A 27,252-nucleotide genomic window follows, 5' to 3' on the forward strand; every position below is an offset into this window, starting at 1 on the left:
CAATTGACTGCAAACCACTCCGCTTCCAAATCAGTAAGTTCAACTTCATCCGATCATCCTTGACACCCCCAAAGATCTTCCAGCCAAACCTATTCAATATCTCAAGATTTGGCCTTGCATAAATGTGCATTCGGAATCGTAACTCCGATACCTTGCAGTTCTAGTGGCAGTGCCAGCGCTGCCAACTCCCGATCATCGAGTAGATCAAGAGTTAATAAAAGTCGATATCGATACTGTCGATATTAGGAAAGGGTGTACTAAGGGACGACGTTGTTAATAGGGTAGCTTTAGACGGCTCAGTTAGGCGATAAAAAGAGCTTAAGGTCTTCTGTATGATTACTAATAAAATAGCGAGACAGAGAAAACGTATGTAGCTTAGGAGTCCCCTTGAACCTATATCGACTGTTAGCGAGACTTACAGGCTACATAGTAAAAGACTCGAGTGCCGACTGGGTCCTTACTAAGCCCTAGTACTCGAACCCACGAGTCATGCCTCATGAGGTGACTCGGGGCTCGATGATTCGGCAGTTGGCAGCACAGGCTTGCACAACGGACGATGGGCGATCTACCTGCTGTAGCTTGCATGTACTCTGCTAGGTTCGCCTTGATATCTGCATTCCACGGAATCGGTGTCTGCGACCAAGCGGCAGCTGTCTGACCACCTTCATAGTACCCAGCTCGTAGAAGGCGTAAGATATGGATACCTTGTCAAAATTGACGGCAACTCCTTCACAACACGAGGTTGAAGCTAATGTTGAAGCCAACAGATACGCAGTGTCATCTGATATGTAGTCCTCCTCGACCTAATCCACAAATTCCAACGGCCTCACTAGTTACCAGCATTGGAGTCTGTGTAGTTGGAAGAATCGATGTATCGTCAATATTTAGGTGCGATCATTCTGGAGCAGTTGAGGAAGTGAAGGGAATTCCTAAAGCTCGGACGAAGAGGCAAGTAAAGGCGTTGACGGGTGAATTTACCATCTGATGCATTTTTTTCGTGGCTCCGCTTCGCCTTTTGTGTTGAAAAGGTAGCGAGCACAGGTACGGAGTAAAAATACAATGCTTTTGTACTCCGTGGAGGCTCTTATAAAGTACTTGTGTGGGGCGCTTCCTTGATCTGCGCTAATTCCTAATTAGGTCCAACTTTAATGAGCCTCAAATTGTTTGTCTCCTGCGCTGACTCATTTGTGGGATGGAGAGTATCCGTCGGACTTCCGCGTGTTGAATCTTGACTACGGCTCGAGGTATGACTTCGTGAATGTGCTTGTCAGCATCCGAGCTGGAAAGAAGCTGGCTGGTTGTGGCGGCCCCCATTTCGAAATTGTAGTAGTCATGGTCCAGATGGCACTCTCCCACAGGGTGGTCGTGTCCAGACAGCTGCTCCCTCAAACCCGCCCGTTCAGCCAATACTCCCAACGAGCAAGTTCCTCCGGTAGGAACATTTCAGGAAGGGGAAAGATATTTCGGGTTTCAGAGGAGGTACAAGACGCTGTTGCAACAGGCAAACCTGTCGTCGCCCTAGAGACAACAATCTACACCCACGGTTGGTCGGCGTTGAGCCTCCTCGTCACCTAAGGCTCATGCGTACCAGGCTATCCCTACCCCGAAAATATCGCTCTCGCATCCCACCTTGAATCCCTTGTTCGAGTCAATGGCGGTATTCCTGCGACGATTGGTGTTCTCAATGGTGTCGCACATGTTGGTATGGGTGCCGAGCAGTTAATTGAGCTCATCAAGACAGCTGGGCAGGAAACAACGTGGAAGCTTTCAAGGAGAGACCTAGGGTTTATTGGTGGTCTCGGTCTCCGGGGACAGAAACTCAATGGAGGAACTACCATTGCTGGCACAATGATTTTGGCTCATCTTGCTGGGATCAAGATATTTGCGACTGGTGGTCTTGGGGGTGTCCACCGCGGCGGCGAGAATTCGATGGACATCTCTGCAGATTTGACCGAACTTGGCCGCACTCCGCTCGCTGTCATCAGTTCCGGGTGTAAGAGCTTCCTTGACATTCCCCGTACCTTGGAGTATCTCGAGACGCAGGGTGTTGGTGTGGGCACTTTTGCAGATGGACGCAAGGGCAAGGTGGATTTCCCTGCCTTCTTTTCGAGAGATAGCGGGGTCAAAAGCCCCCAGACAATCCTTGATGAAGTTGACGCAGCAACAATTGTCTACGCCCAATCAGTTCTTGGATTACAGTCTGGCCTTCTCTTTGCGAACCCTGTCCCAAAGGATTCTGCCATGACCAGAGAGGAGATCGACTCCATTCTCTCACAAGCTGTGGCTGAAGCTGAGGAGAAAGGGATTACGGGCAACGCCAACACTCCTTATATTCTCAAACGGATCCGAGAATTGAGCCAAGGCGGCAGCGTTGAGGCAAATAGTGCATTAATCGAGGCAAACATCATCCGCGGTACAAAGGTCGCTGTGGAATTGGCCAAGCTTGAACGAAGAGATGGGGCTGCACCACCGCGGTGAGCCATGCTAGATTGTTCGATTTAGACGTGCGTCTCGTATTGACTTCAGATAGAGATGAAAGGACCATCGTGATTCGATCTGAGCAGCCTGTCTCAACCTCTCCTGCGAATGAACTACATACGAACCAAAAATCACAGACGCCATCTCAGGAAGGCGTCGATATCCTCGTCGTGGGGTCTCTCGCAAGCGACACGCTCTGCGACAACCAGCCCTTGGATAATGACACCACAACAACATCGCCCACTCTGCTAACTTCCAACCCCGCCAGAATAACTCAATCGCCAGGTGGTGTCGGGCGCAATGTCGCCATTGCTGCTCATTATGCTGGTGCTAAGGTGAATCTGGCCAGCGTTGTGGCCGATGATCTTGCAGGAACAACACTTATCGATCATATCGCCAAAATCGGTTTGCCCACAAGGGACATACGCCAAATTCCTACTGCAGCAGGAGCCAGGACTGCTCAATATGTGGCAGTCAATGACACAAAAAAAGATCTCGTTGTGGCCATGGCAGACATGTCGATTCTGGGGAGACCAGAACTGCAATCTTTGGACTACTGGTCTGGCGTAATGGCAAGAAACAAACCTAGTTGGGTTGTAGTCGATGCAAACTGGTCACCATCAATACTATCGAAAATCTTGAATGCCGCAAAATCACGCAATGTGATGATTGCCTATGAGCCGGTTTCCGTGGCCAAAGCAACTCGTCTATTTCATAAAGAAAATTCGTCAATCTCAAGTCTCAAGGTCGTTCCTGAACACGTCGTCAGTCTTGCATCTCCGAACCACTTCGAACTGACCGCACTCTTCAATTCTGCACGTGATGCGTTGATGTTTGAATCAGAATCGTGGTGGAGGGTGATTGACAGCTTTGGCCTGTCCGGTTCAAGTTCGCGAGACAGGCTCAGCGCTGTTGTAGGGCACGAGTTGGTTGAACAAGGAATCCCACAACAATGTATTCAGCTTCTACCTTTCATTCCGAATCTGGTGACCAAACTGGGTAGCAAGGGATGCCTGGTCGCAAGTCTACTCAAAAGGGACGATGAGAGGCTAAGAAATCCGAAGTCTGCACCTTGTATTGTCGCGAGAAGTCAGTCTGAACATTCGCAGATTGGAGGAGTCCAGATGCGCCTCATCACCCCATCTCGCAAGGTTCCTCAATCAGAAATCATCTCAGTGAATGGGATCGGTGACACAATGTTGGGAGTTATCGTTGCAGGCCTTGTGCGAGGCCACAACCTCGAGCAAATTATTCCTATTGCCCAAGACGCTGCTGTCCTCAGCATGCAATCAGCCGAAGCAGTTTCGCCGGACGTAAGAAATATACAAGCAAGACTGACCTCAACGAGCTTGATTTCTTGACGAAACAGACAACCCGTGGTATCCAAGTCCACTCATCTGGCAAGTTTGGCGCAACCAATCTCAGTGCTGGAATGCTTGGAATTTGTGCTTACTCATGATCCGGCGTCTGCAACCTCATAAACCCACACAGCCACCTCAGGCTCATCCGGGCATCCGCTACTATACTACAGTTTCTCCATGCCGCCAATATGGATGGCAGGTCTGGAAATTCGAAGGGACGACGTAGTTTACTCATTGGTCTCATTATTAGTGCTCTAGCACCTGTGGCAATCGCACAGGAAGCCGTTTCTCAGGAAACCCAGATTCCGGTCCTTGTCGAGAGCCTTCCCAACATACTGCAACATTCAGACTCGGAGTTGCAAGTGAAACATCTTCATCGACGACAGTCCTCCTGTCCAAACCCGTCGACGGCTGGGTTCTGTGATTCGAATTCCTGCTTCCTGGTGCAAAATAATGCCGATGGCTCATGGGGGACTTGTTGTCCAGCTGGATCGTCTTTGATTCTGTACGGGGGTGGTGCGGACTATTGGTCATCGCAGAAATGTTGTCCGTCTGGATCATCTATTGAACAATGCAAGGACGAAGATATCTCAACTTCACCAACGCAACCACTAGAGTGTGGGACTGGAGGGATCATCTCAGGATGGGCTTGTGTTTACGGATCTGGGTCTACCTCCGCAAGTAATGCCGGGTATAGGGTACGGCATTCCCTGACGTTGGTTGCAGTTGCAGGCTTCATTTGGCTTTGTAAAGTGGCATTGAGCGAAGGCGCCCTTATGCAAGGCTGAAAATGCCTTTCAAAGATTGTTTTGTGCCGGAACATATACTCAGTATTAATTTATGGTCTCTCATGCTGTAGTTTCGACAATTTCTCTAGGAAAGCATCTACAAAGACACTCCTTAGCCGTCAAGGCCAGCGAAACCACAAAGCATCAGTCTTGTCTTAAAGTGGCAAGCGAAAGATGTCCCAGTCGGGCTCTTCGGCAAACATTCCATATTACAATGCTAAGGCGGCAGGCGGTTGGTTATTGGATTGCTCCTTCCATATCTGGGTGCGGTCCAATCCCCTACGACAGGTCGCAACAATAAATAATCTCACAAGACACCAGCCCGACGTCTACACGAACTTCCATACCTCCTCCCTTGCGTGGACCGAAAGAACTCATACATCTGAATCATAAGTTCTCTCTTCCCTTGTCAATTCCTCCAGACCTTTCCCGATAGCCTAGAAACCACTCCGCCTACCCCATAACCCCAAGATGGCGGATCGGTTTCCTTCAATCGAAGACATCGATGCAGGTACGACTTTGAGATATGAATCGAAACATCAGCGGTACGATGCTTACTCTATACTAGGTGAAACCGATGTCCGGCCCGGTTCAAATGCGCAGGGAAGTTTCCTGGAACGAGAACGGGCACTCCTTGGAGAAGATGCGGATCTATTCGCGGCCAACGACAAGCCCGGCGCCGCTACAGTCGAAGATGGCGATGACGATGACTTACTAGGAGGTGGCGATGACTTTGTCTCTGCACCCCGGGGCTCTGGTGGCGCAGCACAGAACGACTTGGACTCTTTCGAGAGTTCATTTCCTGCCATCGACACGCGGAACGATGTATGTTGCGAGCGAACTCGCGTCCCTGACGAGATCTATAAGCACGATGAAACACACGAGGTCTAACTCTCTTCTTTCCCTAGAATGTCGGCCCTGGCGGCACCATCACCAACTCCTCGCAGCCCTTCCAAGGGTCCGGCTACACGAACTACAAGGCACCTACGCAAGACGAAGACACCGAGCCGATCCGCCAATGGCGCGAAAAGCGCGATGCAGACCTCAGCCGGCGCGACGAGGCGTCCCAGACCAAGAAACAAGAGACCATCTCCACGGCCCAGAAGGACATTGACTCGTTCTACGAGTCCTACAACCGCAAGGTCGACAAACAGAAAGCCCAGACGGCCAAGGAAGCCGAAGAGTTTCTGGCCAAGAGAGAAGACACAACCGCCGGAGGCACTTCGTGGGAGAGAATTGCCAAGCTGGTCGATCTGTCTGGTAAAGGCCAGCAGGGCGGTGGCGATGGCAGCTCAAAGAAGAAAATGCGTGAGATGCTACTGAGCCTGAAAGGTGACAAGGACGCTCCCGGCGCTGGCGGCATTTGAGACATATGGGGATTCTGCACTATGTAAGGAGATGATGACGATTCGAGTCGAAGTGAAATCGTCGTTTTGTGCACAGTTCTGTGAGGCAGGGGCGGAGGGCGGGTGGGGACAACGACAACATCAGGAGTGAATGCTCAAGGTAAAGAAAAGAAAGAAGATGTCTTCAATCAGATAAGAGTGGTCCCGTTTGTGTTCTCTCTCGTGGCTACCAAGCCCGAAAACGGCGCTTGTGTGTCGATGTTACGTTCCAAGTCGTGGGGATATTGTACCCGACACCTACCTACAACGACTTGATAAAACCAAAGAAAGTATTACCAAACTGAAATATGCATGGAAAAAGGTCATAACGCGCAAACCGAGCTACAAAGGTTTTGCTGGGATTCTTGGTCCTGTGTTTGGTTTTCCACACTTTTGTCATTGCCTCCATGAAACTCAGCTACGTGAGAATATTGCGCCGGACTGATGCTTTGACTCCTTTCCTTCCCGTTCCTTTGCCTTGTCCAATTGATGCTCCTGTTCATGCACGTTGAATCCTAATAATTGAAAGAAGAAAAAACAATACAAGACCCTGCCTACGCATTGAAGAGCATTTTGAGTGGAAATGGTGGTCGACAGCGTCTACAACAGCCGGCAATTTTTGGGTCTGCAAGGCGGGGATGACGGGCATCTCAATGTTTGCTTTTGCGCGGCGCACGCTTGCGACGTCGGCCACCTGGACCCCGATCCGCCGGAACAACCACCTTGTTGTGCGCGGCGCTACCTTGGTCAGTGATTTGGCCGTTTGTGTTGGGACCTGTGGCGCCGATCTGAGTATTGTTTGGGTGGGTATTGGCTGTTGTGGCAGCGACTTTGTCGTCGTTGTCGTAGCCGTCATCATCCTCCTTCTTTGGTCTGCTCCCAAATCGTTCCCTCAGCCAGCCTTGTAGTGCGGTGTAGTTGCGACCTTCGGCGATGATCCAAGCCATGTCGATGTGTCCGCGCGCCATGTCTTGGAGATGCTTCGCGACGCCCTGGAATACGTCCTTGTGAACTGAATCGGGCATCTCCTTGACGTCGGAACCAATGTTGAGAACCCCATTGAGGAAAGTTGTGAGTTGTTGTTTGATCTTTTCTTCAGGTGGAGAGAATTTTGGCTCATGCGCAGACGTCTTTGCGGCAGTTTTAATGGTAGATTCTGTGATCGTAGTTTTGGTATCCATAGCAGCAGTGGCTGTTGCTCTAGAACCGGGTTGAGTGGAAGAGGATTGAGAGGCTGTAGAAGTGGGCAAAACACGTTTGTGATTAGTCTCAAACGCAGTAGATGACTGAATTCGGCCTTCACGCTGAGATGCTGTGGAAGCTTCGGTCATTTTTTTCTGGACATTCCCAGACTCTGAAGTGATGTCTAACCAAGTCTTCACCATGCTTGGCGATTTCCGGGAAACGTGCCTCAAACTGATACCTTGAGATCCTAATTCATTCTCCTGTACCGTTGACTCTTCATCAAGATGCTCAGAAAACCGAGACTTGGTAGAGATATCCTTTTCTTGTGTTCCATTGACGAAGTCCTTGTGGAGGGCCTTCAAATCATTGGTGGTTGAAGAAATCTGACCTAGTACCTTCTGGTATTCAGCTCCCCTGCCTTCGTGATAAGAATCCAAGTCTTCGTTCAGTTTAACCTTGTACTTTTGAATGGCTTTTCGAAATTGGATTTCCTGATCGTTGACCTTGTTGGATTGCGGATCAAGATCATTAATGTAGTCCAAACTGTTCAATGCGTTTAACAAGGACCTAACAGCACCGGGGTCGGTAGCAGGTTCATATTGAACGTTGGAAATAATAGGAATATGACGCGGCGGGGCACTTGGCTCAGGCATCTGGTTTTTGAGCCCTTCGAATGCCTTAAGTGGTCGAGGCAGCGCTTCCACCGGTTTGCTCCGGGCCTCTTCGACTTCAAGTGGGACAGGAAAAGTTGCTTTGAATTTGTCTTTGTCTTCCTCCTGTACTTGGGCACGGCATTTGTGCTGGAAGCTGCAAAGATAACGTGGATCGTTGCAAAGGTGGTAGAATCGACCCAAAGTGTCGTGAAGCCTACCTAGATTTTTTCCCTTGTCGTAGTCCACGAGAGCGGCTGCGATGAATTCTTCAAGGACCTTCAGATTACTATAAGCTTGCATTTGACCAGAAGCACCAAGGGAGAAGGTGCAAAACATGGCGGCAACATCCATCGCCATAATGGTCGCATCGTTCTTTTCCCATGCTGATATCTCGACGACCAGTGCGCCGAAAAGATCGATCATTGTTTGACCTATGAAATTAAAGGTACGGAACCAATTTTTGTTGCTTGCAGAGTTGTGGTGAGATAAGATGCCCTTGATGAGCTTAAGATTAGTCTTCGCGGCCTCGAAGTCGATCCGAATCTGACATGTCAAACGTTGAGAAATTACAAGGGCTGTCTGACCAGGACAGATACCGCGTCTCTGATAGTCGAATATCATTTCTAGGCACTGATGTGTGGGAGGGAAGAGAATTTCTTTGTTTGCTTTGAAGAAATTCATCTCCCAGTCCCAAGGCTCAAAGACGAATGCCGGCTCTATATGGTACCCAGCGAATATTCGGAACATTTCCCAGGGCCCGAGCTCAAGAAATGTCCGGTAATGTAAGGCCATACTGTCGCGGAGAGTTTTGGGATTTGCCAATCTTCCCCCACGGTCAAAGAGCGCATCAAGCTGGTGTAAGCCTTCTTCTGGGGTGATAGCATGCCTGGTGGACGATGCAATTTGCGGATGTAGTAAAGTCTGAGAAGTAATGTCCAACATCGCAGCCAGTGGGCTTTCATCCTTGTTTTTCTTCTTCTTTGCCTCCTGCACGGCGACAAACCTCGACATCTGAACCTCCACCTTAGACAGGGCATCAAGGAGGGTTTGTGGTGGAGTTGGAGTTGTGACAATGTGTTCCTTGACCAGGTCCAAAGTCAGGATGTACTTCTCCGGTTTCTTTCGTGCAGTCTCGATCACAAGTTTCGTCAGCTTGCCTGAGAGTTCTAGAAGACGGGCGCCTTTGTTCGCATCTAGGATAAGAGCGTTGGCTGCACGTTTAAACATTAGGTCACTGATGACAGTATCAAGTACAATGTCTGATAATGGTGGGATGGGAGACTTCAAAATAGCTCTCGTCTTGATGACCATTAGAGCTTCCATCAGGGTGTCATCGGAATCTTTAGCCATCTTCTCAACCATTCTCTCCATGTCTTTCTTGGCCACTTCTTCCACCTCCACGCACTCATGGTTGGCTTTCATGGTGTCATTGTCCAAGTTGAGGTCTGCATCGGCAATCGTGGAGCGAGGATCTTTGCCTTGCATCTTGAGCCGAAGATTCATCATGACTTCAACAACGTTGTTACAGGTCCGGGTTGTCCCATCGGCTGTAGTGACATCAACTGTGAATCCCTTCGCGTTGGGTTTTGCTAGCATTTCCTCCAGTGTCTGGAAGGACTTTTGAAGGACAGGAGACATAGGGCCGTTGAGTTCAAGGACACTCCGTAAATCTGTGATTGCGGTCTGAACGTCGTGAGGATCTGAGGCACTAAAAAAGCCCTTCATAACAGTCAAGGCTTGAGAAAAGGCGTCAGCATTGGAAGAAGCCAATGTTTTGGAGAGAACATTTGACAGACTGCCTGGGCTTGGTTGTTGTAAGTGTGAAAGCGCGGGCTCGGCGTCCAAAATCATCTGACGGAATTCGTTGTTTTTTCTTTCAGCTTCCGCCATTTCTAAATTCGCCTGGTCCAACTTCACTCGTGCATCTGCTGGAGAAACTCTACCAGCATTAACATCGTGCCGGATTTTATCTAGCCTTGCACGGATCCTTCTCACAATATGCTCATTCTCCTTCGCAGCTTCCAATATTGCACTGTTCCGAGGGTCAAGCAAGAAGTCGTTGGAAGCAAGCATGTCCAACGTAGACGGGTCGAGAGGGGCATTCCTGTCACTTTTGCATGGCTGTGAACCATCAAGAGTGGGACGGTGGCCCTTATCTAGGTTAGTGTTCTTGCGATTCCTCAGAGCAAATTCTTCCTCGTCGTCCTTCTTCACGCGTACCAACTCAACATCTCGTTGTTTGCGGAGAGCCTTCTGCATTCTCTGCGATTTCTCGGCCATTATTCTCGCATGATAATACTTTATGGTGTCCATTTCAACCCAAGAGACACCTTTGCTCTTTGCACGCTTGCAGACTTCATGCTTACATGGAAATCCACGGCCATGGGGATCCCCAACACAAGTGTTGTCAGCATCAGCATCCAAGCAGCAGCTACTTTGGCCCGTGAATTTGAACTCTCCACCCAGTTGGGGTTTGAAAAAGCTATCCAGGGCTGTTGCATGCTCGTCGAGCAAGGCTCGTTGGGTTTGATGCCTGGATGATTTTTGCTCGAGCTCAGTCTTTTCCTTCTCGAGTTTTGCTCTTTCGTTGAGGAGTTCATTGTAAGTTCGAATGTCTTCGTCAGCCCAGCCATCAACGTTGTGACCGTCTGCGGCCTTCAGAGAATTTTCACTTCCTGCTGCAGCGATGAGGTCGGAAAGCAGATCATTCTGAATCTCAAAGGCTCCTAATTTAACATTCTTCCCCTTTGTCTTGCCCATGTCTGGGTAGTCAACAGCCTGGTGGGCGGCAGAATGGGGGAATCGATTGAATATAGATGAACGAGGTTGGCTGCTCAGTCGCTTGCTGGATGTGGTTTAAATCCGCCACGGCAAAGCTCAGGCGGCTTGGAAACCAGTGTTGAAAAGCACAGTACCAAAATCTGGATAGAGCCAGGAACCGGCTAGTCGAGATTAACCAGATTGTCAAGGAAAGATACCAGTGCAATATTCGGAGCTCGTTGGTCTGCTTGTAAAGTCGCCACACCTGCCACCCCGACGGGTTAAACGCTGAAGGACAGCTGTTTCCACATCAAAGATCTCTGCGTCAGGGTTTCGACTGATGTTTAAACATGACTTGAGTGTGTATGGCTGCATTGTTTCCTGAAGAGAAATGGATACGCGACTCCGATCCTGGAAACCCCACGAATCGTGACAGCGTTGTGTCGGATGGGCAGATCTAACAAGTCAACACTTGTTTGTCATGCCAGTGTGAGCCACTTTTGGATCCCGATACAAGAAGGGTGATTGATGCAAAGGCAGTTCACATCTTACAACAAATCCTGGAGCCCAGGATTATTAGTCATAGAAGACAGGGTTTTTATGGTTTAATCAAGAAAGACAAGTCCTGAGGCTGGAACAGCCGTCGTCCTCAGATCCGGAGTTGGCATCTGGAAAGTTTGCTTGGCTTCGGGACGGATTATCTATGTTCCAGTCTCCAGAAGTTTGCTCGCACTCATACCCGTTTCTGTGGAATTTGTTTGGTATTGAAGTTAGCAGGACGAGGATATACCTTTTTTATGAGTGTCTTTGGATGAGGACTTCAGCATCACAACACCCTGAAATGGCAGCGGAAGTGCAAAATTCAGATATCGGCATAATCCCTTCTGACAGCATCCAAAATATTCTAAATGCCGCAGCACACCACAATCTCCAGAGTCTAGAACGGCTGGTAAATGAAACTTCATTCCCAGATTGCAAAGCAGTTGACGTGCAGGATCCTGCTACAGGGTTTTCACCATTGCACGCTACTATCTATGGAAGCACTTCCCATGCTAATGGTACGGAGCGTGAACCGATTTCTATTGAAGAGCGAGCGATCGAGATCGTGAAATTTTTGTTGGAGAACGGCGCTATCTGGAATCAACTGGACAGAAATGATGAGACCCCCGGTTGTCTAGCATACCGATTGGGTCTGGAATCTCTTTACCAACTCATCGTCGATGCAGGGGTCAGGGCCGAGATGCTCCTGACTCGGCTGGAAGAGTACGAGAGACTTGATGAGAGTGAGGAAGGCGATATTCTCGAAGATGATACTGCTCCTCCTACTGAATCCGTACCTCGAGAGCATCATGAAGTTAACAGCTCTACGTACCTCTCGTCCACATTGTCTAGGAGTGGCAATATGCTGTTGGATGAACAGCAGAACGGGGTGATGATGGCATGGGAAAGCAATATTATGCTGAAGTCCGCCGATGCACTCCTACCTCGATCGGGCCTCCAAATTCTTAACATCGGCTTTGGCATGGGCATTCTCGATACACATATTCAGAATCACGCAAACAAACCTGCAAACCACCATATTGTTGAAGCCCACTCAGAGGTTCTAAGTGAAATGCAAGCCACAGGATGGATGGATAAACCAGGCGTCGTCATTCACAAGGGCAGATGGCAAGATGTTCTTCCGGCCATTGTGGCGCAGGGAGTTACGTTCGACGCGATTTACTTCGATACCTTTGCAGAGTCGTACGGCGAATTCCGCGAGTTTGTCTCCGAGCAAGTGATCAGTCTTCTTGATCAAGAAGGGAGGTGGTCGTTTTTCAACGGTATGGGCGCCGATCGCCAGATTAGCTACGATGTGTATCAAAAAGTTGTCGAGCTAGATCTCTTCGAGTCAGGATTTGACGTGGATTGGGACCTGATGGAGCTGCCAAAGCTGGATGCCGAATGGGAAGGTGTACGCAGGAAATACTGGAATGTCAACAGTTACCGACTTCCGATATGTAAATTCATGGAATGAGAGGAAGTCGACCGCAGCCACGAAGTTGTGAACGGCAGAGTCCACCCTAATGGCAATGTCCAACCAAAACAAAGCCGTTTACTCTGCTTCACATGCGACCATGCATTACTCAGTCGCCAAAGGTAAAGCAGAGTATGTCCGAGATCCATTTTCAACATTGAAAAGAAAGTCAACGTGCTTTCGGGCTATTGTCACCGAGATACATTCGGTGCCTATTGCCCCGCATCCACTCGCCCCCCGTTGTGCCTCTTTTCTCCAACCCTCTCCACGCCTTGAAGCACATCAACGCATGTGTTGCAGGATTTTCTACTCATTCGCGGTGGGAGCTCCGCGTGTCCGAAGAGGGGACCTCGGGATGACGATGGCTAGACTTTAGGACGTTTATATACATGTTAGATGGGATCAGCAGAGTTTGAGCCACCTATCTTGCTCTGCAGCCTGATATCCTGAGAGTCTTCCAGGAGCAGACTAGCCCCATCAACTGCTTTCAAACAAACAAAATGGTTTATAGAAGAACAGCAATTGTGACTGGTTCTAGCCGAGGCATGTAAGTCGCATCTATCCCTGTTGAGTTTCGTCAACATGTCTCAGAATTCTTACAGAGGTGAGGCTATCGTCCGACGATTGGCTCAAGAAGGCTACGCAGTGACCGTCAACGACGTGTCCGCGAATCAAGCCGGAATTGACAAGCTTGTTAATGAGCTGAACTCAAAGCATGGGGCTGGAAGCGCCATCGGGGTCGTGGCTGATGTGACCTCATCCTCGGATGTGCAGAACCTAATTAAGGAGTCTGTGGACAAGCTTGGAGACTTGACCGTCTTCGTCGCAAATGCGGGCATCGCACAAGTTGCACCGGTGCTGGAGATCTCTGATGAGGACGTCCAGAAGATGTTCAATGTCAACTTTATGGGCGTTTGGCTTTCGTATACACACGCAGCGAGGCAAATGATCAAACAAGGCCCTGTGCCGGAAGGAAGTAGTGGATACAAGATCCTGGGTGGTGCGAGTATCGTTGCTCTTAGTTGAATCCCCAGTCACGTAAGTAGTGTCACTAGAGTGACTGCCTCAGCAGTGTCACTGCCTCTGGTGGTGACACTAGTCGGTGACACTGTCAGTGAGGTATATCTAGTTTCTCTTACCTAGATTCTTTGTTGATCATGATTATCACACTTGAACACTGGTTCTGAGCTTCAACTGGTTATGAGCACTCTTTTCCTGAGAGCTTCGAACTAGTTCAAGTGGTCAGTGATCACAGACTTCCTTTAGAAATCCTAGACCCCAGACCCCAGGAACATTAGGTTCTCAGACTCCAAGATGGCTGAATCCCGTGCGGAGGAAGTCAAGACCGAGCGCAAGCTCAAAGGCAAAGCCAACTTCATCACCTGGAAGCGCGAGTTCGAACGTGCAACCAAGGCCAATGATACCCTAGACTATCTTAACGGTGTTGAGACTGTTCCAGACAAACCCAACAGAGAAGACTATCTTGTTAAGATCGTCAAGCCACCACGAACTGGACCTGCGCGTTCGGCAAAGCAAGTCGCCACTCCTGGTGCCGATGACTCTGACGACAATGAAGAAACCGCCGCCATTGTGGCTTCCAACAACAACAATCTACGCTGGCAAATCGACTCCGATGAATGGAAGACCGCGAAAGCAAAGATGAAACTTGCAGGCAAGACACTTGAATCCTGGGTTTCCGACGGTATTAAGATTGAAATCGAAGACTTTCCAAATGCCAAAGAAGCGTATGACTTTATCAAGAAGCGATATGCTGTCACTGATGAACGCGCCCGTGCCTCCCTTCTAACTCAACTCAATGAGGTCAAGCTCGAAGACTTCAAGACAATGAATGAATACATCAATAAACTGCGCCAACTCAAAGCGGACCTCAAGACTGTTAAGTATGAGATGACTGATGATATCCTTGCTACTGCGCTCCTTCATGGTCTCCCGACAACCTACCGTGCTTTCAGAGACAAGTATGACTGGATTCGTTCGACCACTCCAGATGCTCCTCCCGATCTCGACTACCTCTATGATCGACTTCTCTCGGAAGAAATCAAGCAAGAACAGTTCAAGGAGGAGAAGAAGCAGAGAGAAAAGAACAAGAAAGAGGCAAACTTGAACAACAATGGCTCTCGAGGCAACAACAATAGCTATCAGGGCAATAACAGTAGTCATCAAGGTGACAACGATGGCAACCAAGGCAACAGTGGTTTGTACAGACAGAGACGTGAGGACAAGAGTCACTTGAAATGCACATTCCCTAACTGCGGCAAAATTGGTCATCTCGAAAAGGACTGCTGGATGAAGTACAAGGAGAAGATGCCGAGAGCTGTCAGAGAGAGACTCAACGCAAATGCCAACAACACCCAGGCTGCTGACAACAAGAATATGGCTGGTGTTGCCGATACTGATCTTTCCGAATTCAGAGCTGCCTATGAACGTGCTGACTCTCTAGGTACGTCTTCCTCTACTGCACCCCATCAAAACCCAGCTAATCCGTCATTGCAGACGCGTGATCAAGGATTGAGCAAGGGGGTGCAGGTCATGGGGGGGAGTGGTACTAGAGTTTTGGCTAGGCAAGTTTTTGGCTACTCGAAGGAGAGTCTTGGAGCCTTCGTGGCAGGAAAGTTCTGTACACCAGATACATGGCTAGCCGATACCGGTGCAAACATGCACATTGTCAATGACACTAAATGGTTCAAGAAAGAAAGTTTTCGCCCTCTTGATGTGAATATCAACACTGCGGATGGTGCTGCTTCCCTGGAAATCAAGGGAGGAGGTACCGTTCAACTCGTTCTGAAGAGTCCAGATGGTTTCCCTGTGACCGTGATGCTGTCAGAAGTTGCATATGCTCCGAAGGGAAGATGCAATCTATTCTCAGGAGGCATTTTTGTCCAGAAGACCGGGATGACTGGTGTCTATAATGATCAGTATATGACCTGGATTGATGAAAAGGGCCATGAGGTCGGACACGCACCGTTCTCGCGAGGCTTATATCAACTGGATGTTGAAAAGGCCCTTACACCTTTTGAGACAGGAGAGGTTGTTGTTGCTGCCATAGATTTCGATGACCCTGTCTGGAAATGGCATCGTCGACTAGGCCATCTCAGCTTTCAGAGTATGCTGAACCTGGTGAAAAAGAATTCCTGCACTGGGATGCAGCTCACTGAGCGGCAGATCAAAGACAAGTTGAAGGCGGTGTGTCCCGTCTGTGCCGTGACCCGAGCCTTGGTCAATGTTCCACGTGATCCAGCTGCGCGCCATGCCAAACAAGTTGGAGAACTAGTTCATGTAGATTCCTGGGGACCTTACCCGATAGAAGGTTTTGATGGCACGACATTCTTCCTCTTCATCACAGACGACTGCACCAGATACACCTGGTGTGCAAGATACGACAAGAAAGGACAGCTCTTCGAGGTTTTCAAGGCGTTGGTATTGACGATCGAGAAAGCCTACAACACTCAGATACGGGCCTGCCGCTTTGATGGCGAATTCGAAGATGGTCCTGTTGCTGTATGGTGTCAGTCAAAATTTATCCGCCGAGAGCCTATACAGCCATATGCACACTATCAGAATGGTGTGGCAGAGAGAGCCAATCGCACGATCAGAGAGAAGGCTGCTCCCATGCTACAGGAGACCTCTATGTCGGGACAGATCTCGAAAATCATCACTGAAAAAGGCACTGAGATGCTGCGAGTCTCCACGATCCCGGAGAAACTCTGGCCTGAGGCAATTCAACATTCGGTCTGGCTCAAGAATCGAGCTCCAGCTCGGGCACTACGAAAGAAAGATGCTAAGACGCCGTATGAATCCTTGAGAGGCTATAAGCCAAACTTCTCGAGAGAACGAATCTGGGGAAGTCGTGCATATGTTACATACCCACCGGAGTTTAGGCTTACAGCCGAGATGACGAAGTTACATAGTCCTCGGGGATGGCTAGGGTATTTCGTTGGATGTGAGAACGAAGCTATATATCGCATCTACTCAGAGGAGAAGCATAAGGTCTACCGTATCGGTGCTGCTAGGATTGAAGACGGAGAGGGACTTAAAGATTATCATGATGCTCCGTGTATGGAAGATCGCGTCCCGTCTCCTGAGCTCGCCGTATCAGACACGGATTCTTCTGATGATGGAGGGCCTGATCATCAGGGGGAGTCCCAACATAGCGAGTCTTCTGGTGGAGGTGCTGAGCGTGCACAGACGGCTGAATCCCAGATCCGTTCCACTGCTGGGTCTATACCTGAAGGCGAAGAACTTACGTCCAGTGCGGATGAGAACTCGAGTGATGACGCAGATGATGAGGATGATACTCCAGCTCTTCGGAGAGGTCTTGGTCGGACAACAAATCCCTTTGACCGATTCAGATACGTGGGGATGGCGAAGCGCAAAGCTACTGGTGATGAAATGGTGGCACCAAAGAGAAGTCGTCAAGCCACGCATGCTCAACAAGGTGAGGATGAGTTCCAGGACTCCGAATTGTCAGAATCTAAGGATGACTCCTGGTACTATGATGAAGATGGAAAGCCTTCTCAGGAGTACTGGGACTTTGTGAAAAGCCATGGATATTCGAACAGCAAAAACTACTCTCCGGATGATAGTAAGTGTGATTACTGCTTTAGGCACACGTACATCTGTGATCGTGAGCAAAAGGGATCACCCTGCACGAGATGCGAGAGGGTGCACCGAAAATGCGTGGACCAGACAGACCTCACGAAGCGATTGATCCTTCCTGAAAATCGGGGCAAGCTGAAACAAGTTGAGCAGGCGGAACGGAGTCAATGCAGAAGATGTTACCAAAGCGATAGGAAGTGCACTGTCGAAGGCACTGATCAGTCTAGCTGCAAGGGCTGTATCGCCTCTGGGAGACCGTGCGACTGGGATCTGACTGGAGCAAAGGTCACGACCCGAAAAAAGGATAAACGATATGAGGAGAGAGCGCTAAAGAGAGTGGAGCGTTGGGGTTTTGAACCTGTCCCTCATGATCAGAAGTGCTATCGATGCTCTCAGAAAAATCTGACGTGCAATGGGAAGTTCCCGTGTAATCAGTGCAAGACTAAGAGACTGGCGAATAGCTGTCATGTACTGAGCGTTCATGAAGAGCCTCCCTGCAGAAGATGCTCTCAGCTTAGTGGTAAGCAGTGCAACCGGGGCAAGCCCTGCGGGCAATGTATTGCAAAGAAAAGAACATGCTCGTATGACGCTGAAGATGGAATGCTAATTCGGTCATATCGGGTTCCTGGTGAAGGAGCTCCTATGCCTAAGGGTTTCGGGACTCTTGGCCCCTTGACAGAAGGGGAGTCCTCTGATGAAGAATGTGTTCGGTGCCAGCATATGCGCTGGAACTGTGATGGATCGACACCCTGTAATCAGTGTGTCAAAAGACAGGATGGAATGGAGTTGGTGACTTGCAACTATAGGCGAAGTGGTGGAACCTTTGAATCCTATGCCCTTCAACCATATGAGATGACCGAGGAAGGAGCTACACTACGACCAGACCACCTGGAATATATTGGCCAACGCCGTTGGACAGTTCCAGAAGGCACCCGCGCTCTGAGGGACAAGTTCGCAGAACGAGGTCGGAAGGCTTCTCCTGAGAATAACGATGAGGACCGTACTTCCCCGGTGAGGGGCAATGAAGCCGAGGAAGTGGAAACCTTGAAACAAACAGCGGCAGATCGACTTCAGAAGTTTAGGTTTGCACTGGCAGCTGAGGCCGCTGACCCAGTTGTGAGTTTGAAGTTAGCACAAGGCAAGAATCTGCTGGATCATCATGCGAAAGAAGTGGAACTCAAGTCTCATGAGGAAAAGGGTACGTGGAAAGTTGTACCTCTCCCAAACGGTGTAAAACCAGTCACCTCCCGATGGGTGATGGGCGATAAGCTTGGATCTAAGGGAGAGTTTCTCAAACGAAAGGCGCGCCTCGTTGCGAGAGGTTTTCAGCAAGAAGAGGGGATCGACTATGAAGAGACTTTTGCGTCCGTGGTGAAGCCAGCCTCAACGAGAATTCTGCTGGCTCTTGCGGCCATTCTGTATTGGCGCATCCACCAGACGGATATCAAAGTCGCGTTCCTGAACAGTGATCTAGACAGAAAGGTCTACATGAAGCCGCCCAAAGACATCTGGATTCCCGTTGGATACTGTTTACTGTTGATCAGAGCGATATATGGGCTTAAGCAGGCTCCTCGTGCGTGGTTTCAGAAGTTGCGAGGGACACTAATCAGCTGGGGCTGGCGTGTTTCAGCTTATGATCCATGTGTCTACATTTATGATGCAACCGGGCTCATACTAGAAGTCCATGTGGACGACATTAATGTTATGGGAAAGAATGTGCAGGCGATACTGGACTTCAAGAAGCAGATGTCAGATGCCTTTACAATGACTGACGAGGGAGAGTGTTCTTTCTACCTTGGGATGCACGTGGAACAGAAGCCTGGTGAGATTCGTATACATCAGGAACGATACATCAATGAGATTCTGGAAAAGTACGGCTTCAAGGACACGCTGCCATCCAAGGCCCCAATGGACAAGAATCTTCGACTTTCAAAGCAGGAGGGGTATACGGCAGACTCTAAGTTCCGGACTGAATACCAGTCGAAGACAGGCTCGCTGAACTTTGCGAGTAATCAAACAAGACCAGACATCTCATTCGCCACGGGATACATTGCGAGGTATGCGTCTAATCCGAATCAGAAACACATGGATGCGGTAGATGCGATATTCTCCTACCTCAAGAATAATCCTGGTAGAGGCATAGTGTACTCTGGCAAGCATGGACTGCAGCTCCAGGGTTTTGTCGATGCAGATTTTGCGAAGTGTGAGGACTCGCGGAAGTCCACTACTGGCTGGGTGTTTACGCTAGCTGGTGGACCCGTCTCATGGGCATCACAGAGACAGAAGACAGTGGCGACGTCAACCATGGATTCTGAATATACTGCGGCAGCTGAAGCCACGAAAGAAGGAGTATGGATTAGAAACTTTGTCAATGATCTCCGGATCCCTGGTGTACATATTGACTCGGTGCCACTATACATCGATAATAATGCTGCGTTGAAGCTTACGAGGAACCCTGAATTCCACAGCAGATCAAAACATATCGATGTCAAACACCACTTTGTTCGTGAGAAGGTGGAAGAAGGTGTCATAGATACACGACGTGTTGACACAAAGGACAATCTTGCGGATATTTTTACAAAGCCGCTTCCGAGGATGTCTCATGAGGATATACTTGCTCGACTAAATCTCTCATCAGGGGGAGAAATGATGGCTGGAATGGTAGAGGCGACTTCCACTGAAGATATTGAAAAAGGTGATACTGCAGAAGCTTCTGAGGGAAGTGAGAAGAATAGGTCGACACCTCAAGCTGGAACCAAGACTAAATCGCGTACGGATGGGCAACCTGATGGATTTGAGACCAATAAACATATGAGAGCGGCCCAGGCCTTTCATGCTCGACGTGTGGCTCGTGCAGCCAGAAACAATGAGAAAGTTGAAGGGAAGAAGGGACGAAAGAAGGAGATAAGAGACTCTCTACGGCAGACGGCGACGAAGCTGAGGAATGAACGAGATGCCCGGGAAGGCTGGAAGCAGTCCAGTACATCGGGGGCAATGCTGTATCAACCAGGGATGGGTGAATCCACGAATACACTCACCGAGTCTTCTACATCTCAGGAAGCTAATGCTGATAGCACGTCGACTCAAGCGCGCTCGGCAACTGATGAAGTGGAGAAAGACTGGTCCTTATTTGTGGGCGAAGATGAAGACTAGGAGGAAGTTGACAGCGACGGAACACAAGGATAGGAGGAGCGACTGTGGCTTCTTTCTTTTGAGGTATGGTAGTTCCGTTAGGAACTACTATACAGGGGGAGAGTTGAATCCCCAGTCACGTAAGTAGTGTCACTAGAGTGACTGCCTCAGCAGTGTCACTGCCTCTGGTGGTGACACTAGTCGGTGACACTGTCAGTGAGGTATATCTAGTTTCTCTTACCTAGATTCTTTGTTGATCATGATTATCACACTTGAACACTGGTTCTGAGCTTCAACTCTCTTAAGCCATTCCCGTTGTTGGCACATTACAGTGCGTCAAAATGGGCGGTGCGAGGCCTCACGCAGGTTTTTGCAATGGAAATGGCCAAGCACAAAATCAACGTGAATGCCTATGCACCGGGTATTGTGGGTACGGCAATGTGGGATCTCATCGACGAAAAACTGGGCGCCATCGAGGGCCGCGAGAAGGGTGAATCGGTGAAGAAGTACAGCTCAGATTTGACGGCGCTGGGAAGAGTCAGTGTACCTGAAGATGTTGGCAATCCTGTGGGTGGGTTCTTATGTTCCAAGGATGCTGAGTTCATTACGGGACAAACAATAGTGATTGATGGTGGTATCGTCTTTACTTGATCCAGGTACATTGATGAAAGAGAATAATGAAATCCCACATATCTTTCTCCTTACCTCCCTGGATTTTCTTTCGAACGCATGGACTTTAAGGGCAGAGCTCTTGCTTGACAGGAAGTCCTCCACGTTATCATGCCGGCTTCCCTTCTCCCGACTTTGGTGGGTAGGTCTTCCCCTCGACTTCGCGAGTGGGCGTACAGGTGCATCTCTCACTCTCTGGGATTGAGTCCATCACTGATGGAATATGATTGCCACAACCCCACCACGTTTGTTTCTCTGTAGCAGGGGTGTCGTGTCAGACCAGCTTTCCTAAAGAGGGATGTACATGCAACGGGCAACAAAGAAACCGTGCTCCCCACACGGAGGTTCCGGTTGAGCTCGGGATAGATGTGCCTGAGAAAGAGAAGAGCCGTAGCAACTTGGGAGTTGGTAGTACTTACGGCAAGTCGGACACGCTCGTTTCATGCACATTTTCTTAGTCTTCCGATGGTCAATGGCTTTTGCTTGTTCTTGAGCTCTGCCAACTTCTACCAGGAGATTGGGTAGTTAGGCAGCGAGGAATCTGATATGTCTTTGTCACGGTTGGCTGGTGACTTCGAGCTATTCAATCAAGTACGACAGGATCAATGGACTATGTGATGTGTAGATGAATCCACGGATCGAGCACATCAGCTGAAGGATAAATACCCCGCTGGATAGATCGTTACATCACGGATTACTCTTTATCACGAGCCACGCCAGATCTAGACCCCGAGGTCGCCGATTGCTCCACTTGCTGCTATGCTCAGCAGAACCACGGTATCATGAACGCCTACACGGATCAATCATCATAATTGATTAGTATAAATATACTAGCCAGCCAGCCAGCAAGCCAGCCAGATCTTCGATCAAGAATATATGTATGAAGGGAATTGAGTCGAAGTCGAGCCCAACGCATGGCAGCTGAATGCTCTACCGTATAGCTAGCCTCGGGACGAAGTCGGAGGAGTTTTTCCGAGAGCTGGAGTTGCTTGGCGGGGCAACATCATTCAAAACACTCTGCCCTTCAACGTTGGCAGCACCCTCCGAGCCTCTCTTTTCCAAAGTTCTCTAGCTGTCCTTTGTACTTGCGAGTTGATATTTGATTCTCTGCTATCGTTTCCGAGCTCTATGTACAATTGCGCATAAAAGGTGACCGCTGCTCTGGTTCGACGCTGGCGCCATAATAGCATCTCGCTTGTTGATCTAGCCATAGCTCGTAGCGTAACCCCCTGTTGTTCGCTCAACTCATAGATCGCCACTTCGACATCCTGAGACGGATCTCTAAGATCAGGGAAACACCTCGGTGGTGGCAGTAAGCGGCATTTGACAGGATGTCATTCACGGACGAAGCTCTCAAAGCCAAGCTCTCGACTCTAAATGAGACTCAGGATAGCATCGTGTCGGTCTCACAATGGATTATGTTCCATAAGTAAGTCAACCACACCACACTCACTTCAAGATGATTGAGAAAACACTCACATTCTTACTATAGGCGCCACGCAGATCGCATTGCCAGCTACTGGTTGACCCGGCTGCGAGATTCACCACCGCCAAAACGACTCAACTTTATTTACCTTGTCAACGACATTGTGCAAAATGCGCGAGCGCGGAAACGCTCCGAGTTTCCTGATGCATTCGCACCGTTGATGGCAGAGGCTATCCACACAGCCTACCGCTCTAGCCCTCCCGACATTCAAGGGAAAATCCGCCGCGTTGTTGACGTTTGGCGTTCACGCAATGTTTTCGAACCTCCTATTTTGGAGGCTATCGAAGCCCGAACGGATGAAATTGACAAATCAAAAGGCTCTTCAGGGAAGAAGACTCTGATGGGACAATCCCTCTTCACTTCTACGTCCTCCGCCGGCATGCCAAAAGAGCTCGAAACCCTCGCACCGCTCCAGATTGCAGTGACGAAGGAGACTATTTCCGCCCGTCCAGCCATCGACACAGCTCAATCTGAGTACATGAAACTAAACGACCCATCTGCCGCCCTTCCAAGCCCGCCCGTCCATGCGGCCCGTCTTTCAAGCCTCATCAAATCATTAGTCGCGGCAGAGTCATCTGTTTCGGCGAGCATCAAGGCACGAAAAGCCTTGATCGCTGACCTGGAACGGATACTGGAGATCAACAAGGGTGCGCTTGCGAAGGACGAGGAGACGTATCTAGAGCTCGACAGTCGAAAGACAAGAACGGACGCCAAGAAGAGGGAAGTAGAGGATGGCATTATTCGAGGCCTATCTTCTGCTGAGGGCCCAGCCGAGACCACTATACCCGGGGTCGGCGCCATTGGCGACGAAGTCTTCTCTCCAGGCCTAGACAATCCGGCGTCCGCAGATGACGGCTTCGGCCGGCCTGAAATCGAAGAGTTGACCCCAGAACGTGAGCTGGAAGACGATACAGGATACAACCCCTTGGAATCCCTTGCAACTCCCTCTCAAGCTCAATCGCGCAACAATCCCGCCGTCGCGGCTGCACTAGCTAGCTTCGGCAACCCCTCTGCGGCCAGCGACTACAGTCCGTCACAGCAGCCAACCAACACCGGGATTAGTGGCTACGTCAGCAACGTCTCGCGCGTACGCTCATACAGTGGAAGTGGTGGAGGTCTCAACGGTCTGAGTGCGAAGAGGAGAAAGCTCAGTCATGGCGAGGACGAGATGGTCCCCGATCTAGGCGAAATGGGCATGGAGGGTTTCGGCCAAGAATCGGCTTTTGCTGCTGCGGCGGGTGGTGGTGCCGACACTCACCACGGCGATTTTCTGAGCAATCTCGACGAGGATGTGGATGAGCTGTTGAGGCAGGAAGGCGGCGGCAGGTAAGGAAGAATCCTGGTCTTGCAAAAATGTGAACCGTGGGCAGAAGACGTACGCTTTCGATTCTCAGGGATGTGTGTTTACATACTTGGGAGATGGTGCCATTGCTGCGACAGGGGGTGTGTTTGTGGCTGGATTGGCGGGTGGCAGGCCGAGAGATTACAAGACGAGCACTGAGGTTTAAGACGAGCACTGAGGTGCAAAAGGAAGGAGATGGTGGGAGAATGGAGCCGTCAGCCTCCAACGGCCTTGTAAGAGTATGCAGGTCGACTGAATACCTAACTTAAGTTGTTTGGCGCATCAAATAATGCGCTTTCTAATAAGGTTTCATTTCTTAGATTGTATCGAGCTCCGTAGCTACATAAGTGTTTGCTTCACGCTCGTACACCAGGCACATACATCGACTGAAATTCCACCTGTCCAAATTCGTCATCTTACAGGGTTGTGGCTTACAACAGACTGTCACTCTGGCATTTACAGCAGCATATTGCATCTTTATAAGCACCATCGAGCAGTGGGCTGTTCCAGTAGCTAGACACGACATATGCACGGCTTGTATCCAATTCTTGAACAATCGGTCGTAGCGTGATGGTGTGGTCTTGCGGTAGGCATCATTTCGCCAGCCAAGACTGAATCGACAGCCAGTGAGGTGGCTCGGCGTAGAATCTCCTGTGTAGCTCATTTAGTGTGGCACTCAGAGCCGTTTAGGAAGTCTTTTGCATCATTCCCACAAGAGCGCAAATTGATGTGTATAGCCCAGCTTCGAAGAGCCGGAACCTTGCATGTTAATAATTGCTGGCCTAGATGGCTGCTTCTAAAACGCTTCATAGCCAATCACCATTGAGTAGAGATGGTGCGAGGTGTTTCCGTCCAGCCTTTGGCTTGAAATGAGATGCTTGCTACCGGCTCGAGCGCAAAAACATGTAGGCAAGGATCACTGACGAGAGATATCGACATGCGCTCTGAGCTCTATGATGAGTTGATCCACCAAATGCTCAAGTAGTCGCAAATCATAACCCAGGCATACCTCAATCTGAAATGTGAGCTCAGCTGGTTGGCCGTCGGAAAGGATGTGCCTCTGTATTCAGCACCCACTCATCGAGGTTCACCAGAGAGGGCTCGCTGAAGATGAGGTAGAAATATTTGAGCGTCTCAGCCAGCCAGAAACTTTCCATTCGGTCGCTCTTTTCGGGAATTGGTTTTCTCACATCATGAACTGCAGCATGGGCAATTTGAGTCCTCGTCTGGGTATCAATTGACTGGAACATCTTCCAAGCTGTTTCCTGTAGGGTGCGATCGCCTGTAATGCGGTATAAGATGAAGATGGATTCAATGGCTTCGGGTCGCAGAATGTAGCGGTTATCAGGATGATCTGTAAAGCCTGGAAAGACTGGCTTTTTCTTCGCCACGTATTTACCTCGCTCGACAGCAGACATGTGCTCCGCGTCTTTGCCCGCGGGACTTCGTTGTGCGATTGTTTCATACCACTTGTCCTCATTCCAGTCACACTTGCCGGGTTGTGGTTCGTGTACACCCACTTGACATGCTGACATGAAGAATGTCTCTGGCATCAATCCGGACGGCATGGCGTTGTAGGCCCAGACGCAGCCCTCAACCAATCGACGAGCCACACGTAGCTCATCTGGACGAGCGAATATTTTGGCACCAATGCCCACCATCCCACCCACAAAGCAAGTCAGATGTTGGCCTTGCGGTTCGAGATTTGAAGTTGGAATAGTGTTCAGGGTCGTCAATTGAGCATTTCCACTGAACAGGACATCTTCACCTTTTGGGAGCATGGGGCGGAAGAACAGATATCGTTGTGCCGCTTCGATGGCGTCCTCATACATATTTTTATACCTTTTGTCTCGGCCTCCAAGCAGCATGAATTGTTTGGGCAAATATTCGTAGGTGGAGTCAGCCATACCACCGAAGGTGAAATGGTTGTAGTCAAAGCTTAGGGTCTTAGCATTGACGATAGTAGGCCATAAGCCGGGGATATTGGTTTTGTTCTGGTGCCACTCCATCTCTTCGGCAATTCTCGTGACAACATCAAAGTATTTGGGGTCGCCTGTTAGCTGGCTCAGCCTCGTAAATTCCAAGGTCAAACTGCCGAGTTCAGCGAGGAGGGTGGTCTCGCTTGGTTCGACTTCCCCACCGAGAGCAGTCTTCTTCCAGGACCAACGCGCCATGGGCATATGCGTAGGGGTGTCAAATGCCGAGTACAGGATCTCGCCTAGTTCAGCGGCCTTGTCAAGGAGCAGCTTGTATTTGCCCAAGGACAGATCATATGCGGCAAGAAGACCTCCCATGTATCGAATTGTGGTTTCGAATATATTCAGGTACTCCTCCTCATTCGTAGTGAAGTCAATATGCTTGACCACATCGACACATTGATCAAAGTCAGCCTTCAAGTCCATGATCCAAAGCGTGTCCATAGTATCGACCAGCGTGGCACCCCATCCACCGAAACTTGAACGGTATGCTCCGCTAATGGGAGCAACTTCGTCACGTGTCCACGCATGCTTTTTGTATCCAGTCCAAGCATGTAAGAAAGCGTCTTTTATAGCGGCTTGCCGCTTTTCTCGCAGGGATTTGGCATCAGGGGGCTCGGGATGGGACTCGAAATCATACTGTATCCTTGGAATCTGCGCAAGAGGTCCGACAGGTAGATCGCGGTAGCCAGCTACCGGGTAGCGCTCTTCATGTTTCACCCAGTGAATCTTGCGTTCAGGATGGGGATAAGACGAGGGCTCTTTCGGGTAGAGGAAGAGGTAGTAGAGGGCACAGGAAATGAAGAAGGCTGGTAAGAGCCAGAGACGTCTGATGAGGATCATGACTCGTGGACAAGTGATAAGAATACACCATAACTGGCTCCGTCAAAGATGTCTGGAATTAAGAAACGAGACGTTTCGGAGACAGCGGCTTGTCCCGATCATCTGGGGAAAGAAGGTCCAATTCTTTTGTTCCCAGTGGAAGCCGTTACGGGCCCCGGAAAGTGTCAGAAAGTTGACCACGGGGGGTCCTTGACTCCTGTATGAGCAAGTCAGGTACGGAGTACTTTACGGAGTACTTTACGGAGTACTCCTTAGCGAGCGGATAGAATCCTCCGAGAGGCCGAAGTGCTCTGCCCTCAACCGCTAGTCGGTGCTAGTGTGAGCTATCCTGTGTAGTTATCCACTAAGCGGCTCTCTGCTCGTTACTAAAATTTTGTCCGAGGATCTAAGGCGTGACATCTTGGTTGTACATATTACTGTAATATTATTGCGCGTTATCTCCCTGATCCTCTTTGGAGACACTCTTCATCATGAACAATGAACCCCCCTGTATGATGCGTTCACCATGGCTATAACTGGGTAAGTTGGACACTTGAGCATTTTCTCCTTCCTAATTCCGC

At 49.6% G+C, this 27,252-nt stretch overlaps 9 protein-coding genes across 9 annotated transcripts; 6 read left to right on the forward strand and 3 right to left on the reverse strand.

Moving 5' to 3' along the window:
- Positions 1-1,332: 1,332 nt before the first annotated feature.
- On the forward strand, positions 1,333-3,839 carry A1O9_04931 (serine/threonine protein kinase; the record flags this gene model as incomplete). The annotated part of the gene is made up of 3 exons (XM_013407217.1): positions 1,333-1,543; positions 1,592-2,474; positions 2,531-3,839. The coding sequence occupies 3 exons, from the start codon at positions 1,333-1,335 to the stop codon at positions 3,837-3,839; spliced, it is 2,403 nt and encodes an 800-aa protein (XP_013262671.1).
- Positions 3,840-5,098: 1,259 nt separating this feature from the next.
- On the forward strand, positions 5,099-5,994 carry A1O9_04932 (uncharacterized protein; the record flags this gene model as incomplete). The annotated part of the gene is made up of 3 exons (XM_013407218.1): positions 5,099-5,138; positions 5,196-5,452; positions 5,536-5,994. The coding sequence occupies 3 exons, from the start codon at positions 5,099-5,101 to the stop codon at positions 5,992-5,994; spliced, it is 756 nt and encodes a 251-aa protein (XP_013262672.1).
- An 830-nt stretch (positions 5,995-6,824) lies between these two features.
- A1O9_04933 (uncharacterized protein) lies at positions 6,825-10,610 on the reverse strand (the record flags this gene model as incomplete). The annotated part of the gene is made up of 1 exon (XM_013407219.1): positions 6,825-10,610. A coding segment is annotated over one exon (3,786 nt), but the record flags the coding sequence as incomplete, so codon positions are not given.
- Positions 10,611-11,451: 841 nt separating this feature from the next.
- A1O9_04934 (uncharacterized protein) lies at positions 11,452-12,627 on the forward strand (the record flags this gene model as incomplete). The annotated part of the gene is made up of 1 exon (XM_013407220.1): positions 11,452-12,627. The coding sequence occupies one exon, from the start codon at positions 11,452-11,454 to the stop codon at positions 12,625-12,627; it is 1,176 nt and encodes a 391-aa protein (XP_013262674.1).
- Positions 12,628-13,209: 582 nt separating this feature from the next.
- On the forward strand, positions 13,210-13,653 carry A1O9_04935 (uncharacterized protein; the record flags this gene model as incomplete). The annotated part of the gene is made up of 1 exon (XM_013407221.1): positions 13,210-13,653. One exon carries the CDS (start codon positions 13,210-13,212, stop codon positions 13,651-13,653), a length of 444 nt encoding a protein of 147 aa, XP_013262675.1.
- A 7,104-nt stretch (positions 13,654-20,757) lies between these two features.
- Positions 20,758-21,027, forward strand: A1O9_04936 ((R,R)-butanediol dehydrogenase/diacetyl reductase; the record flags this gene model as incomplete). The annotated part of the gene is made up of 1 exon (XM_013407222.1): positions 20,758-21,027. The coding sequence occupies one exon, from the start codon at positions 20,758-20,760 to the stop codon at positions 21,025-21,027; it is 270 nt and encodes an 89-aa protein (XP_013262676.1).
- A 136-nt stretch (positions 21,028-21,163) lies between these two features.
- On the reverse strand, positions 21,164-21,313 carry A1O9_04937 (uncharacterized protein; the record flags this gene model as incomplete). The annotated part of the gene is made up of 1 exon (XM_013407223.1): positions 21,164-21,313. A coding segment is annotated over one exon (150 nt), but the record flags the coding sequence as incomplete, so codon positions are not given.
- A 1,063-nt stretch (positions 21,314-22,376) lies between these two features.
- A1O9_04938 (uncharacterized protein) lies at positions 22,377-23,861 on the forward strand (the record flags this gene model as incomplete). The annotated part of the gene is made up of 2 exons (XM_013407224.1): positions 22,377-22,474; positions 22,538-23,861. The coding sequence occupies 2 exons, from the start codon at positions 22,377-22,379 to the stop codon at positions 23,859-23,861; spliced, it is 1,422 nt and encodes a 473-aa protein (XP_013262678.1).
- A 1,040-nt stretch (positions 23,862-24,901) lies between these two features.
- Positions 24,902-26,692, reverse strand: A1O9_04939 (mannosyl-oligosaccharide alpha-1,2-mannosidase; the record flags this gene model as incomplete). The annotated part of the gene is made up of 1 exon (XM_013407225.1): positions 24,902-26,692. The coding sequence occupies one exon, from the start codon at positions 26,690-26,692 to the stop codon at positions 24,902-24,904; it is 1,791 nt and encodes a 596-aa protein (XP_013262679.1).
- Between the last annotated feature and the right edge of the window lie 560 nt (positions 26,693-27,252).

The sequence above is a fragment of the Exophiala aquamarina genome (assembly GCF_000709125.1).
Source record: "Exophiala aquamarina CBS 119918 chromosome Unknown aczIA-supercont1.3, whole genome shotgun sequence".
Classification (NCBI taxonomy): Eukaryota; Fungi; Ascomycota; class Eurotiomycetes; order Chaetothyriales; family Herpotrichiellaceae; genus Exophiala; species Exophiala aquamarina.